Source organism: Megascapheus bottae, chromosome 6 (assembly GCF_031878675.1).
Source record: "Megascapheus bottae isolate mThoBot1 chromosome 6, mThoBot2.hap1, whole genome shotgun sequence".
Taxonomy (NCBI): Eukaryota; Metazoa; Chordata; class Mammalia; order Rodentia; family Geomyidae; genus Megascapheus; species Megascapheus bottae.
In genome coordinates this window covers 4889097-4906202 of record NC_143514.1, presented here as the reverse complement: position 1 = coordinate 4906202, position 17106 = coordinate 4889097, and the positions used below count along the sequence as shown (strand labels likewise).

Sequence of the window (17106 nt, the reverse complement as noted above, 5' to 3'; positions counted from 1 at the left end):
TTTCCAAAACATTGCAATATTCCCAGTTAAACTTTTCTTGGGGGAGGTTAGTGTTTGAATCCAGACCCTCTTTATATAGCCCAGGCTGGCTCAAACTGGTGACTTTCCTTCTTCTGTGTCCAAAGTGCTGGAATTACAAGCATGTACTAACATGTCCTACTCAAATTTTTTTTGGGGGGGGTATATCGAATTGACATTTGAGCTCTTTTTACTGTTTCTATTGAAATTTGAGCATAAAGTCACTTTCTGTAGCTTATTTCAAGTTCTACGACCAGCTCTGCATATGTTGGACCAGACCTGTTTGTTTCCAGCAGAAGAGCTGGAGTAATCTGAGCCTCAAGTTCCGCACGGAGCAGTGGGGTTGAGATGTGGAGCTTTGGCCCAGGCTCATCCCCAGCCTCAGCAGGTGCCAGTAACAGAAAACCATTACCCGGGAGTGTCGGCAAACCAGGCACCCTGTTGAAGCACCTCTCCTAAATGTGGGAGGGCCTCAGTGACTTCTGCAGCCTTGGTTGCTGGGGCTGGGCTCCTGTGTGCTTCCTTGTGGCCTCAAAGGGCCGTGCATAACCTCACCCAGCACTGCAGAAGGACTAGGTTACCTCCTTTCCTGGGGGCCTGGAAAGGGCTCTTACCTCTTGTCTCCTTCTGCCATAGGTGCTGAAAGTGTGCTAAAGAAGGCCAGCTCCAGGTGGTATTAAGAAGGGATGCTCCACAAAGCCATCAAGAATCTCAGAGCATTAAGGTCATCAATCATCCTGAGACTGACAGTGGAGATGGCCTGTGATTAATGTGTGATTTGGGTCCATCGCTCCATTCTCTGGGCTGTCTGGCTGCCTTTTAGAATCACCTTCATGTGTTCGAACTCCCAATGTAGGCCTTCAAAGGCAATGGAAGGTTCTGATGAATCTAGGCTGAGATTCAATTTGATGTGTGTCGGAGTCATTGAGTTTTGATAGAGTCACACAATCAAATTTAGAAGAGTCTTCCATATTAACCTAACTATATTCTGGATTGTGGGGAACTCATGTGACTTTAATGAAGAGAAATTTGGAGGTGAATTCCAATCAGGAATCCACACACATAATAAGGCTGCAGGATTCAAAGCCATTGGCACTTGCCCTGGTGACTATGAAGAGTGACTCAGTGGCGAGGTCTTGCTTGAGTGGTGGCTTTTGAACAACCAAGGTCTACTCCTATGCTATGAATCTGTAACAAATAGGAATGATTTTCTTTAATTTCCTGTTCTGGCACTTGAACTTGGAGCTTGAGTGTGGTCCCTGAATTTTTGTTTGCTCAAGTCTAGTATTCTACCACAGCTGGAGCCACAGCTCCACTTCCAGCAATTTTGCAATCTTTGATTTTTCAGTAGTTTTTTTTCCCTGTTCTGGGGCTTGAACTCAGGGCCTGAGCACTGTCCTTAGGCTTTTTTTTTTTTTTTTCTTTTCTCTCAAGGCTTAAAGCTCTACAACAAGCCACAGCACCACTTCTGTCTTTTTCCATGTATGTGGTACCAAGGAATCAAACTCAGGTCTTCCTGCATGCTAGGCAAGCCCTCTACCACTAGGCCAAACTCCTGGCCCCAGGGTTGTTTTTTTTTTTTTTTTTTTTTTTTTTTTTGCCAGTCCTGGGCTTGAGCTCAGGGCCTGAGCACTGTCCTTGGACTTTTCTCAGGTCTAGAGCTCTACCACTTGAGCCACAGCACCACTTCCAGCTTTTTTCTATGTATGTGATACCAAGGAATTGAACCCGGGTCTTCATGCATGCTAGGCAAGCACTTTAACCACTAGGCCAAACTCCTGGCCCCATCCTTCCCCCCCCTTTTTTTTTTCCTTTTTTTTTTTTTCTTTTTCTTTTTTTTGCCAGTCCTGGGCTTGAGCTCAGGGCCTGAGCACTGTCCTTGGACTTTCTCAAGGCTAGAGCTCTACCACTTGAGCCTCAGCAGCACTTCTGGCTTTTTGCTATGTATGTGGTACTGAGGAATTGAACCCGAGTCTTCATGCATGCTAGGCAAGCACTTTAACCACTAGGCCAAACTCCCGGCCTCCTCCCCCCTTTTTAACAGTTATTTTTGCGATAAAATTCTCACAGACTTTCCTTCCTGGTATGGCTGAGATCTCAGCCTCCTGAGTAGATAGGATTAAAGAACTGAGAAAGGAATGATTTGATGAAAGAAAAGCACTAACAAGTCGGGAAAATTTGGATACGCATGACATTTCTAGACAAAATTTTATTAGCAATAAAATTATAAATATACATTTCCAGGTGAACAAAGAGACATTGTAGGAAGAAAAGCCATCAGTGGTTTCCACAGACACTACTGAATGGCACATCTTCCCTTCTCAGGTCAGGGCACTACTGAAAAGATACAGCCATTACAAAACCATATACAGATTACTTGTAGGATTTCAGGCACATGAAGTTAGAGTCCAAAACCATGTGTATAGAAGCTCAGTTCTTGGCTGAAGTCATGTGATCACTTTCTCTCTCAGTGGCTTCGTCTCTGGAGGTGCCTGGAATTTTTGCAGGCTTCAAAGTGGTAATGTCTGTGTGCTCCTTCTCCACCTCTGGAATGTGACCTCCAAACTTCACTCAAGTTTTCTGTTTTTATTCGCTAGTAGTTTATCGAAGATGGAGTGACAAGGACTTTCATGGCTGGGCTGGTAGACAGTAAATGCCTCAGATGGGAGCATGCCGAGTTGCTAGGATTACAGGCATGAGCCACAAGCATTCAGCTCTTCATTCAATTCTAAAGTACAGTGGGCTTGGGATTCACAAGGTATAATGTGTATCCCTGTGTCTTCACCCAACCCATAGTCTCTAAGTCAGCTGTCCATTGACATGGAGTCTTCTGTTTCACAGAGGGTCTAATTCCATGTCACTCTCCTCAGAAGATGAGACACTGAGATCCTCATACAGGACACTGGAACAGACCCCAGAGCTGTGGCCTTTAGCCTTGTCCAGCAAAAGACATTTATTAGCAGAAGCACCGACCTCTGGAGTATGGGATGAGGGAAGGGTCAGGAAGCTGGATGTCCATGTGTCATGGTGCAATCTTGTAAAAACCATTCTGAGTGGCTGGCCTTGGCAGTGGCTGGACACGTGATGCTGGGTGTCAGTGTGGGGCTGGACAGGTTGTAAGGAAGGTAAGTCTTGTGGGGGCTGGAGTTGAAAGCTTGGCACCAGCACTGCTCTTTGTTTGTTGGCCTGGGTGGAAGCTTTTGAATTCAGTGTGTTCATATTGAGAGGCAGAGGGCTGACCTGGAGAGGCTGGAGCCCTGGTCCTCCAGTGTTGTGCCCAGGGCTTGGGCGGGCACTGAGTCTTGGTTTGTTTGGGGCATTCTGCCCAATCTTTAAGGGGACTGGAACAGCTCTCTTGCCTGGTGCGTTAACGGAGATTTTGGATTCATGGCGTTTTCTTGTTCTCGTCTCTAGCAGGTAGAGCTGCTTCTCTTCAGGAGACTGGGCTGGCTCTGGTTGCCAGACCCCCTGTCCCATGGTGAGCATTTTGGTGGCAGCCTGGCTAACAACTTTGTCAATGGTCCCTTGTTTTCTGAGCTCGAAATGGAGAACTGGATCCTTGCCACAGAGATTCCCCTTCTGACCTAGACTCTGCTCTTGTGAGACAGTTCCACATACTTGGATGGGAGGCACCCATGGGCCTGTGGGCATCCTATCAGCTTTCTTGACAGGGGCCTGGCTTGCTGGCATTGGATTCAGGATGGACCTCTTCCTGTTTCCCTGGTATAGGATTGGTCTCGTTGGTTTCTGCAGAAACCAGGAAAGTAAAGCACATCTTTTATTCAGGGGTATGTTTTCAACATAAAATGAAAATCAAATTCATTCAAATAGAGCTGACTCAAGAACAGTAAATGAAGAGCAAATTAGAGGTCAGGGTAACTCTTCAAGAGGAGCAAGAAGGTATGGGTTTTCCCTAGATATTTAGGAAGCTGAGAGTGGGGGATTAGAAACTATAGTCATCCTGGGAATCTTAGCATCGACCCTGGGTGAAGAAGTCTTCATCCTCATAGATATGGAGGTGGATAGAAAGCAGTAACATGGTTGTGACTATAAGGAAGAAGCCATTAGATACAGGTGGATGTATTACGTGATGTTAAGTATGTGTAGTCACTGTAAGTTTGACATGGTTGAAATGATGGAGACACAATTTGCTATTCCCTTTTGTGAGCTAGAGTGGAATTCCAAATCCCATGTAAACATTCCTGGAGACAGAGGATTCATGAACCACAGGTCAATGTAAGTTCAAGTCTGCTGGTAGAGATTTGAACTCATCTTCCTGAAGAAGACATGGAGTGAACCCCTCGAGATCACTGAAAAGAAGAAAGGAGCAGGACACCCAGAAGACACTCACCCTCAGATAGTCACAGGACTCAGTCATGTCCTGCCAATTAGGCTTTTCTTTGCTCTCATGCCTCCTGGGAACTTGCTGGAGTTTAGCCTTTCTTTGTTGCTCTGCTAGCCTGAGGAATAACCAATGTTGAAGGTTAAAGTCTGTTCCACCTCCACTTTGGAACACTTTATTTGTTCCCATAAATACTGAGAGAATGTCATTGGACCCCTGGGCTATGGTGCTAGCTAGCATGTGGGCAGAGGGTTCACCTTCCTCTCATGAGACTCCTCCCAACATCCCAGACCATTCTTCTGAAACTGAAATGAGGTTCGTGGGGAGTCCATTGTCTTTTCTCAGTCAGGTGGCCAGTTGTACTTGCCCCTCTCACTCCCTGACTGGGTGGTAGAGACATCCTCCCCTTACTCCCCCCTCCCCTCCCCCCCTCACTCCTTCTACCCAGCTTCTTCCCCAGGGGACATGAGGCTCTTGGCCTTCTCTCTACTCTGCCCATTTTTGGTTGGACATGGCTGTGCAAGTTGGAGTGGGGGTGGGGGATGGAGAGATATTGGCTTGATCTCAGGGCCTGAGCACTGTCCTTGGGCTTTCTCAAGGCTAACACTCTACTATTTGAGCCACAGCACTGCTTCTGGCTTTTCTATGTATGTGGTACTGAGGCATTGAACCCAGGTCTTTGTGCATGCTAAGCAAGCACTCTACCACTAGACTAGACTCCCAGCCCCGCCATTTGTTTTGACTTCCCTACCCTCTCACCATCTTGTCTGTGCTTTGTATCTTTCAGTGTGGTCTGAAGGTGCTGGCTCCTGGAGATTCAATGGTTTCTGGTTCTCTTTTATTTTCTCTTTATTCAGGCCCAAGGGAATGAGATTCAGGCAGCCATGGTAGTATTTGAGGGGACATCTTTTACTCTTGGAGCTGTGTCCAAAGGCACCACAGTTTTTGCACTTCATCTGCAAGAAAACAGGGTAGACTTGGTTAGACAGAGTGAACATGCAGGCAGAGCAGAGAGAAGTCAATCTATGTACACATTTTCCCATCTTTGTTTCGGTCTTTTCTACAAAGGGCACTTAGAGGCTTACTTAATGTTAATTTAAAAACACAAAAACAAAAACAAAACAGGAAGTGGCACTGTGGCTCAAGAGTTAAAGCGGTAGCCTTGAGCCGAAGAGCTCAGGGATATAGCCTAGGCCCAGAGTTCAAGCCCTACGACCTCCCCTCCTTGCCCCCCCTCCCAAATTCCAGTCTTTTTCTGGGCACTGGTGGCTCATGCCAGTAATCCTGGTAACTCAGGAGGCTGAGATCTGAGGATTGTGGTTCAAAGTCAGCCAGAGCCCCAAAATCCCTTTGAGACTCTTATCTCCAATTAACCACCAAAAACCTGGAAGTGGCACTGTGGTTCAAAGGGGTAAAGCACTAGCCTTGAGTTAAAGAGCTCAGGGACAGCAGCTAAGCCTCATGATCCAGCCAAAAAAGAAAAGAAAAGAAAGGAAAAAAACACTGAAACAAAAAGATGTGGGGGCCAGGAGTTTGGCCTAGTGGTAGAGTGCTTGCCGAGCATGCATGAAGACCCAGGTTCAATTGCTTGGTACCACATACATAGAAAAAAGTTGGAAGTGGTGCTGTGGCTCCTATGGTAGAGTGCTAACCTTGAGAAAGTCCAACGACAGTGCTCAGCCCTTGAGTTCAAGCCCCAGGCTGACAAAAAAAATATATAGATATAGATATATTTCTAAAGCCTTCATTGAGAGGGGCCACATGAAATAATGTTCGCAAGCAACCAACAGGTAGAACATTTCCAGGAATTTAACAATAGTTATGAGAACTGACTGAGTACACATGGATCAACGGAGGTTGCTGTTCTTGCTCAGTCCCTGGCTCCATGTGTCAGGTGAGGAACATGGTATGGGGCTGTGGGGAACAAAGAGGACAACTCAAAGGAAACCAGTGCTGGCCAATTGCTTATGTGACCTCTGGAGTGTCTGATGCTAGAGGACCCCATGCTGACACTTACCCAGGGATTCTCCTCTTCTGGTGGGGGAATCCTCTGCTGCACTGGTCTTCGCTGCAGCTGCTGCATGATTGTCACAGCTTTGGCGATTCTGGTTCTGTGGGGCTGAGGGCCAGGAGAATGACGGGCAAATTGGCTCATCCTTTGGGGGACAGTGCAGCCTTGGACAGCTCTCTCTGCTCATTCCTAAAGTAAAGCACAAGAGGATTTGATCAGGTGAGTTGAATACCAGAAACCACTGAGCTATAAATACCCATGGTAAGCCCCACATAATCTAGAAATAAATGACCACCTCCCCACAGAACTCAGGTATTGGGGAGGTTCTCCAACTTTCTGTTATTTCCATCCAGCACAGAGGAACAACTCAGGTCCTTGCTCAAATGAGCAAATTTCTCTAAGGCTTTCCTCTCCCCCTAGTTTGGTGTATTTCACACAGATGGCTTTTAATATCTGGGGTTGGCCCTGACTTCACCAATGCCCAGTATAAACTAGAGCTCCTGGCTGGCTAAAATTCGTATGCTTACATAACATGCACATACACACACACACACAAACACACACACACACACACACACACACACACACACACACACACACACACACACACACACATTCCTACCTGAGAGTCAGGACTGTTTGAGCATTTGAGTAGAGGCTGGACTTGGGTAAGCAGACTGGACCAGAGCAGCTTCCAACAGCTTCCAGCTTCTTGCCTGTAGAAAGAGCAGTGGTGTTTTTCTGTTCTTAGAGGCCTACATAAGTAATCCTATTAGCTTAGTCCATTCCCACCCAATTCCCACCCTACCCTGAGGGAAAACAAGTGAGCTACTGGGCTGTCCTTCCTTCCTTCCTTCCTTCCTTCCTTCCTTCCTTCCTTCCTTCCTTCCTTCCTTCCTTCCTTCCTCCCTCCCTCCCTCCCTCCCTTCCTCTTTCTTTCTTTCTTTCTTTCTTTCTTTCTTTCTTTCTTTCTTTCTTTCTTTCTTTCGTTCTTTCTTTCTTTTCTCTCCCCCTCCTCTCTCTCTTTTGCCAGCTCTGGGGTTTGAACTCAGGGCCTGGCCCCTGCCCTTGGGCTTTTTCAAGGCTAGAGCTTTCCCACTTGAGCCACAGCATCACTTCTGGCTTTTTCTGTGTATGTGGTACCGACAAATTGAACCCAGGGCTTCATGCATGCTAGGCAAGCATTCTACTATTAGGCCAAGCTCCCTGGCCTGGGATTTCCTTTCTATGGTTTTTCAATAGAGGTGTATCACATGACATGGGTCATTAGAAAGATGTATATAGATATAATTTCATGGGAAAATATGTATATTCATCACCTGTAACCATTGCCCAGGAAAAGCCATTCTTGTCTGAAGCATCATGAATGGCCTTCAAAGCATTCATTGGCTGGAGGAAAAACTATGTCCTCCCACCCAAGGTCTTCCAGTAGTGGAAGCAGAGACGTCTGTAAGGGTATCCTTCATAGCCCTTCCTCCCTCCTGGAAGGGAAAATGGAGGTTTGTAAGAAGCCCCAAGGCAACATGGGACCTAAACTATCTGGAATTTTACATCTACAAACTACCTGAAGAGGGAGAAAAAAAATTCACAGTAGTAATTAAAAAAAAAAAAAGGAACACATGATATTATTGCTCTGGCTGGCTGGGGAGTGACAAGTGGGGGGCTCTGGGCTTAATCTCCAGACCACACCTGTAAGAACGACCACCAGGTAAACCATGACTAACCATAAAAGGGTAAATACAGCTTCTTTTTCTGAATTTCTGTGGCAAAGAAATGTATTGGACAAAGCATTTGTGTGTATGTGTGTGTACATGGATGTGCCTGTGTTTGTGGTCTTAGAAACGGAACTCTGGGTTTAGTTGCTGTCCCTGATTTCTCATGCTCAAAGCTGGAGCTCTGCCTCTTGAGTCCCAGCTCCCCTTTCTGGTTTTTGGTGATTACTTGGAGATAGGATTTTCACTGAATTTCCTACCCTCCTAGAGTCAAACAAAGCGCCTCAGATCTTAATTTCCTTACTAGCTACTAGACATGTGTTGCTAATGCCTGGAAGCTATTTTTGTCTTTTAAAAACCATGTTTAAGGCCGGGAGTTTGGCTGAGTAGTAGAGTACTTGCCTAGTATGCACCAAGACCCGGGTTCAATTCCTCGATACCACATACGTAGAAAAAAAGCCAGAAGTAGTGCTGTGGCTCAAGTGGTAGAGCTCTAGCCCTGAGAAAGCCCAAGGACAGTGCTTAGCCCCTCAGCTGTGACTCAGTATCAGCTAGAGGTGTGCCTGGCATGGTGAAATTCACCAAACCCAAGCCCACTTGATAAAGCAACCTCACCATGCATTCCACAGTCATTTAATTTCCTAAACAAATAGCATACAGAAGAAAGAAATCCAACCTGAAAGTCATGGTCATTCCAGCAGTGAGCAAGTGCCATGTGGCTGGAGGCTGTGCATGGAGAGACTGCCTGCTACTCACACTGCTTTTCTGTTTTGGAAGGTGGGGCCTGAAGGAGGCCCTCCTCCTGGAATCCAGTTAACAGGCTAATCCTATCCCCCTCCCATCCTGCCCAGAGGGAAAACAAAGTGGCCTTTGCTTTCCAGGCTTTTCAGTACAGGTATACCAACATGAAGCAGGTTACTAGAAATATGAATGCAGGCATTATTGGTCACTGTGGCTGGTACTTCTGGTTGGATGATGGCTTGCTTATCAGATATGTTCCTGTCACAATCTCCAGAACTTCTGAAATTTCTATGTATGGCAAAAGGAACTTTGTAAATGTGAGCTAGTCAAGAAGGTGAATCTAAAGAAGAATTCACTTTCCGAAGTCCAAAGGATAAAAGCACAGGATGAGATCGAATCTAGTATGAGAAGGAAAAAAGCTCAGAACAATTCTCAGGATAAGTCATACAAAGCAGTAGTTCTTCTTTTTTATTTTAATTTTTAATTTTTTTTTGGCCAGTCCTGGGGTATGAATTCAGGGTCTGGGCACTGTCCTTGCGCTTTCTCAAGGCTAGAGCTCTACCATTTGAGCCACAGCATCACTTCTGGCTTTTTCTATGTATGTGGTACTGAGGAATCGAAACCCAGGGCTTCATGCATGCTAGGTCATACTCTCGCCCCCTCCCCTTTTTTAAAATAAATCTTTATGTAAGTAAAAAAGTAACTTCTTTTACTTTTAGTGATCTAGAATATGTGGAAGTTGAAGAGGGAAGAAAGTTGAAGAAGGTGAGGAAAGGGAGTCAGGGAGGAAGACAGGACAGAAAGAAAGAACAATATTAAGGATCATTTCATAATTTAAAAATGTGTCTGCCAATTGAGAGAAAAATAACATTTTTCAAATTTAGAAACATACAATCCAGCTCTCCTAATCAGAGATGAAAGCATGCAATTGATAACTTTAGCATAACAAATGAAACCACAAATAAAACATGAAAAGAAAATACAACTAGCTGGATGCCGGTGGCTCATACCTGTAATTCTAGCTATTCAGAAGACTGAGATCTGAGGATTTCTGTTCAGCCAGCTGGAGTCCTTGAGACTCTTATCTCCAATTAATACCAGGAAACCGGAAGTGGTGCTGTGGCTCAAGTGGTAGAGCTCTACGCTTTAGAAAACCCAAGGACAGTGCTCAGGCTCCTGAGCTAAAGCTCCAGGACTGGGAAGAAAAAAAAAAAAAGAATCAATTGTAACTATCTCCAACCTGTCAGTACTCACAAGAATTTCTTGATTCCTTCTATTGTTGAATATATAAAGCTGATGAATTGCCGGGCGCAGTGGCTCATGCCTGTAATCCTGGCTACGCAGGAGGCTGAGATCTGAGGATCATGGTTCAAAGCCAGCCTGGGCACGAAAGTCCGTGAGACTCTCATCTCCAATTAACCACCAGAAAACTGGAAGTGGTGCTGTGGCTCCAGGGGGAGAGTGGTAGCCTTGAGCTGAAGTACTCAGGGACAGCACTCAGGCCCAGAATTCAAGCCCCATGACGGAAAAAAAAAAAAAAGCAAATGAACAAAACATGAGAAAGGGTAGCAATGTTTGAGAAGTAATGCACCTTCTATCTGGCGAATATAATGTAAACCTTCTATTAATTATAATAAAAATATATTTTAAAAAACAGATGAATAATTAGCTTCTTACTTCTAATGAGTTAGTTGTAGTTTAGCGGAGAGAAATCCTCTTTTATTTTTGATGAACTGTGAACCAGAAAAGGAAATTACTGTTAGTCTCTGTGGCCACAGGAGGGAGTCATGTGCAAAGCATGTTTATTCCAAGGCTTTTTGATCTGAGGCTATTCCCGCTACATTAGAACCCCTCATGCTAGCTTGGATGCTTGACATCCATTAAAAAATCTGTATCTTTTTTTTTTTTGCCTGGGGCCAATGAGGGTAAATCAGAAAAGATAGTAAATTATTCCTTTAATTGATCTTGAATAATGCGTTTACTGCAAACACCACATGGGGACCTATTAGGGTGAGGCTTTCAGCAACATCTGCTTTAACAGAACAGCATATGATAAATAGAATGGTTCCTGAGCCAGCTGGTCCTTCCAGATTTCCTTTTTACAATTCATTGTTTTCCTCCATTAACAAAAAAAAAATCTATTCAATCTACGTGGCTTACACCGAGACTCATAGCTACTCAGGAGGCTGAGATCTGACAACTGAGGTTCAAGGCCAGCCAGGACAGCAAAGTCTGTGGGAGTCTCATCTCCAATTAACCATTTGAGCTGTGTCTCAAATCTTAGAGTGCTAGTCTTGAGCATGAAAGCTTGGAGACAGTGCCTAGGTCCTGAGTTTAAGCCTCAGAACAGGTGTGCACATGGTGCGTGCATATATGCATGCATATGCACACACACACACACACACACACACACATAAGATTTTATTAGTTTGGAGTGGACTGACTATCCAAATTTAACAAGAAGTCAACAAAGGGGAAATATTTATAACAATAAGTAGATGATGAAAACATTCTGATTGACTATTATTTAACCACAAATCCAAAGAAGCCACAAGATAAAGCCATCTGTAGCAGTTGTTTCTTTCCTTTGATGACAAACAGATGTGTCTTGCTGTCTCTTGGCCACAAATGCAATTTTTTTTTTGTGCCCAGACTGGGGCTTAAACTCAGGAACTCTTGTGGTCACTTGTCCTTTTCTTTTTCTTTTTTTTTTTTGCCAGTCCTGGGCTTGAGCTCAGGGCCTGAGCACTATCCTTGGACTTTCCCAAGGCTAGAACTCTACCACTTGAGCCTCAGCACCACTTCCAGCTTTTTCTATATATGTGGTACCAAGGAATTGAACCCGGGTCTTCGTGCATGCTAGGCAAGCACTTTAACCACTAGGCCAAGTTCCTGGCCCCACTTGTCCTTTTCTTTTACTTTTTTAATCAGTTGTGGGGCTTGAACTCTGGGTCTGGGTGCTGCCCCTGAGCTCTTCAGTTCAAGTCTAGTGCTATAGCACTTTGAGTCAGCATCCCTTCTGTTTTTTGGTGGTTAATTGGAGATAAGAGTTTCTCAGACTTTCCTGCAGGTTGGCTTTGAACTTGGATCCTCAGCTCTCAGCCTCCTGAGTAGCCAGGACTGCAGGTGTGAGCCACCAGCACTAGCTTTATCTTTTCCCACTTGAGGCTAGTACTCTACTATTTGAGCATAGTTCCATTTACAGCTTTTGGCTAGTTAACTGAATATAAGACCTTGATGGACTTTCTTCTCTGGGCTGGCTTTGGGCCAGGATCCTTAGATCTGAGCCTCCTGAGTGCCACTGGTGCCTCTTTTTCTTTTCTGTTCCTTGAGCCACATTGAGAAATGCAATGGTCACTTCCTTTGCATGGTCACTGCCCATTTTCTAAGGGTTAATTGGAGATAAGAGTCTCAGGTCCTTTTTGTGACCAGGCTGGCTTTGAACCTTGATCCTCAGAACTCAGCCTCCTGAGTAGCTAGGATTACAGGGGTGAGTCATTGCACCTGGCCAGACTGGTTTTAATGATGACTTTTTAATGACTTGAATAACCTACAAGTGAAAAAGGATTAATTCCTGAGTTTAGACTTTGAATCTGTAGCATTTGCCTTAGGAATGTGTTCTTTGTTCTAGATGCCAAGGTCTGGGGAAGCTTGATCCTGTGCAGCCTTGTGGAGAGGCTAAGTGAGAAGTAAATGAATCTTCTGCCAGCAGCTATTGCTGGCAGCTGGCTGATGAGTGAGGGATCAGATGAGTCCATCTTTGGAACACACCTTGTGACAAGAGCCACTTGAGAAACCTTAAAATGCAATAATACCCCCAAGCTTCTCTTAGATTACTGGATTCTGGAAACTGTGAGACAATAAATGTTGGTGGTTTTGAACTGGTGAGTTTTGAAGGAGTGTTTTCCACAGCTGGACACAGACCACGGATGAATGACCGGCCTCTTTTGGTTTTTCAGCTTTTTAACAAAAATGCTGCAAAAGTGGACTAGATTACATGCTTTTACTACCATTGCTGCCTCCCTCTACTTACTACCTTATATGGTTAACAAAAGTAAATGAATTCAAAAGTTCTATTAGTTGAACATTGTGTTTTGTTTTTCTTGTTTTCCTTCATTTTGCCTTGGTTGAGTGACAGGGTCTCTGTAACCTAAGCTGGTTCAAACACAAAATCCTTCTAATTCAGCCTCAGAGTGCTGGGATGATATGATATGGGATATATTGCTTAAAAGAAAAAAAAAGCTTATCAATGAGCTTGAACTCAGGGCCTTTTTCTCAAGGTTAGCCCTCTATCACTTTGGGGCACAGCCTCACTTTTGGCCTTTTTTTTTTTTTTGACTAGTTTATTGGAGATGAGAATCTCACAGACTTTCCTGCTCAGTGTGTCTTTGAACCCTGATCCTAGGATATCAGCCTTTTGAGTAACTAGATTACAGTCACGAGTCCCCAGTGCCTTGTTTTAACACATCTTTTTTTTTTTTAATCTGAACAACACTTTACAGTATTAGCAGAATGCAGTATTACTTAAGCACCACCTCAGGAAATAACTATACAAAAGCTAGCTAAAACTTCAATAGTTAATAAATTTAATACAAAATAATAAGATAGGGAGTGGAGGAGGGAAATGGGGACAGAAACATGAGAAGGGGCATCAATGTGTGAGAAGTAATTCACCCACTACATGACAAATGTAATTGGAGCCCCTCTACACATTACCCCGACAATAAAAAAGTAAATGCCAAAAATAATAATAAAAATATAAATAATATAAAATAATATTAGCTGGGTGTGGTGGCTTACACCTGTAATCCTAGTTTCTCAGGAGGCTGAGATCTGAGGATCATGGTTCAGTGCCAGCCCGGGTACTAAAGTCTGTGTGACTCTTATCTCCAGTTAACCACTAGAAAACAGGAAGTGGTGCTATGGCTCAAGGGGTAGGACGGTAATCTTGAGCAAGAACTCAGGGACAGTGCCCAGGCCCAGAGTTTGAGTCCCACAACACACTCCCCGCCCCCCCCCCCCCCCAGAATGCCTGGCTTGGTCCCTAGCTGGGTCTCTGGCTGCCACTGCCCTGAATTTCAGGAGCACATAGTATTCTCTGACTGGGCTTTGATAAAGGCACTTCCCATGGCTGCAGTCCTTCGAATCTGGGTTCTGCTATTTACTTTGAGAAGATCATCTGTTTTATAGGCACAATTATTAACTGGAAAAATAGAAATATAAGTCTCTTCCTTGCATGACTATGATGAAGATGAGAAATACTTTTACAAATAACCATCACAGTGTCTAGTGCTGCATAAATGTTTGGCAAAGGGGCCGGGAGCATGGCCTAGTGGTAGAGTGCCTAGCATGCATAAAGACCCAGGTTCAATTCCTTGGTACCACATATATAGAAAAAGCCATACGTGGTGTTGTGGCTCAAGGGGTAGAGCTCTAGTGTTGAGAAAGCACAAGGACAGTGCTCAGGCCCTGAGTTCAAGTCCCAGGACTGGCAAAAAAAATAAAGTTTGGCAAAGGCTTCACAGTGGTGCCATTATATTTTCAGGAGAAGAGGAAAGACTATCACAACTCCAAGACAAGGAATGCATGTGCTCTGAAGACAGTTTAAGTTCTTTTTCAGTGCTGTGATCCTAGCTGTGTCACAGAGGCTTCATAGATCTTCTGGGCACTGGCAGTGTGTAATGACACACTGGGACATGCAGGATGTTTTTATAGTTCTCTTTCTTATATAATATTTACTCTAAGGGATAGACATACATGCCACTGCAGAACTTCTATATGTGTATTTTTGTTGGCTTTGCTCTTACCTAGGAGATAAAGCAGACCAGGAAAAGAAAAAAACAGACATCTTTCAGTTGCCTGATTAGCCTCTCCAGGTCTGTCTTCAAATTGTGGTAACAGGCTGATGAAAGGTATTGCCTGAATACAAATAAATGAAAGTCCTGACACCTACCACTTTGCAGTGCCAAGCTTTGTGGTAATTGCTTCAAAACAAAGAATTCCAAGTTGAAGAGAAGCAAAAGAAGGAATAATTACAATAGATTAGGGGAAAGCCAGTGTGGAATGAAATAACACTAGGAAAATGCCGCCGAGAAAAACCCACAAAAAACAAAAAAAACTCCACTTTCTGAAAGAATGGCTCATTCATTTCATATGAAACAGAAAGGAAATAAAATGCAGTATTATAAGGAACCTAAGACAGAACCCCGTGATCCTCTCCTATAGAGACAAAGAATTATTTATATCAATGGCATCTGAGGAATATTTGGAACCAGTGAATAATGCCAACTCCTGCTGCAATTAATAAAATACCCACAGCCAGTGATAGGAAAACAGATGTCTGAGAAGCTACCCTCTGGGTAGGGACTGTGTCCTCGGAGCACAAGTGACAGTTAATGAAGGCAAGCTATAATCCAAAAGCTGGCTGTATCCATCCTAGGATAGCTGATACAGTTCTAACTCAAATGTCAAACCAAGCTTTCCACAGGTAAGCACCATGCAACAAACAGCCCATCTGGGTTGCTGAAGAGAGCACCAACAAAAGCAGACATTTACTAACATAAAGACATACTTCAATGGCTAGAATGGCCCCATATTTGGCAAGGTTTCCTCTTAAAATACTGAGCATTTAATATCCCAGTAGGCTATAATTGATACAGTGAGTCATTTTCTTCATGCATGATAAATTTTCAATGTTTTTCAAAAGACTAAATCTGCCATTTAGAAAGACCTAAATAGGTTTTAACCTCCAAGCTAGACAACTAGAAAAAACTACATGTAGCTGAAGTGTAACCATCTGGCCAGGGATACTCAAAAATATTCACTTATTACTTACTTCTCCAAATTAAGAGATAGGAGACCAAGTTTCATTTTTATTTATTTGTTTGTTTTTGATGGGTCATGGGGCTTGATCTCCTACTGGGCACTGTCCCTGAGGTCTTCAGCTCAAGGTTACCACCCTACCCTTGAGCTAAGGCCCACTTCCTGTTTTTTAGAGGTTAATTGGAGATAAGAGTCTCAGGTCCTTTTGTGCCCAGGCTGGCTTTGAATCTTGATCCTCAGATCTTTGCATACTGAGTAGCTGGGATTACAGGCATGAGCCACTGCGCCGACCAAAAATTTTTATTGTTACTGTAAAGGTGATGTTCAAAGTGGTTATAGTTACATAACTATAAGTAATGAGTATGTGTGTGTATATATATATATATATTTTTTTTTTTCCCTGCCAGTCCTAGGCCTTGAACTCAGGACCTGAGCACTGTCCTTGGGCTTTCTCAAGGCTAGAACTCTATCACCTGAGCCACAGCACCACTTCTGGCTTTTTTTTCTATGTATGTACTGAGGAATCGAACCCAGCGCATGCTTATAGTCCCAGCTACACAGGAGGCTGGGATCTGAGGATCGTGGTCTGAAACCAGACCAGGTAGAAAAGGTTTGTGAAATTCTTTATTTCCAGTTAACTACTAAAAAAGCAAGAAGTGGAGCTGTGGCTCAAGTGACAGAGTTCTAGCCTTGAACTAAAAAACTCAGGGATCGCATCTAGGCCTTAGGTTCAAACACAGGGTAGGAAAAAAAAATTCTATCATAAGTAACTAGAGAGATTTCTAAAAAATAGAAGGTGATGTATAAGTAAAAATTACTTGCTTTATCAGAATGAACACATCAATTTTGTCCCCAGGAATCCTGGAGAATCGGATACTCCAATCAATTATTAAATTGGTAAATAAAATACAGGGATTTTATTTGATAATCAAGTTCACTGGAAGATGAAGATGAAAAATTCCTACCACCCACACATGTGGTTTCGTCTTACCTTCATCTCCCCTTGGTATCAACTATTTGTAACTTCCCCGCCTACATGGAAATCTTTGTTAGTCTCCAAAATCTGTTCTTCCACACAAACAAATGTCTTCCTCACTTTAACTCATTCTTTACTAATGTAGATTCAACCAGCCTTGCCCCTAAAATTTGTGAAGAATATCTTGTGGATGATCACTTCTGTTATTTACCCAATAGTGCATTCTCATTTTTGTTGTATACTCTGTGCCGTGTAAATGTCCTTTGTTAGAGGGCTCTGCTGGGCTCATGGTTACCGTGTCTGGTTACACACTTGCCTTTCTTCTAAGCTGCTTAAGGGCTGAAGTTCCATTGCTCTTGTATTCTCCAAAATCAGATTTTTGGAGGATGTGAAGAAGGATGCAGAGGTAAGTTAGCGGGAAGATGAGCAGATAATTGGAAGCTGTGTGTACATGTGAGAATGTAGGATTCAGAAGATAAAGCCA

The 17106-nt window shown here is 43.7% G+C and overlaps 1 protein-coding gene across 1 annotated transcript; it reads right to left on the bottom strand.

Annotated features, from left to right (window-relative positions):
* Positions 1-2853: 2853 nt before the first annotated feature.
* LOC150061238 (protein FAM90A12-like) lies at positions 2854-6443 on the bottom strand. Its single transcript, XM_090333679.1, has 4 exons — positions 6378-6443; positions 5120-5316; positions 4370-4478; positions 2854-3765 (listed from the first exon to the last, which is right to left on the bottom strand). Exons 1-4 carry the CDS (start codon positions 6441-6443, stop codon positions 2854-2856), a joined length of 1284 nt encoding a protein of 427 aa, XP_090189805.1.
* Between the last annotated feature and the right edge of the window lie 10663 nt (positions 6444-17106).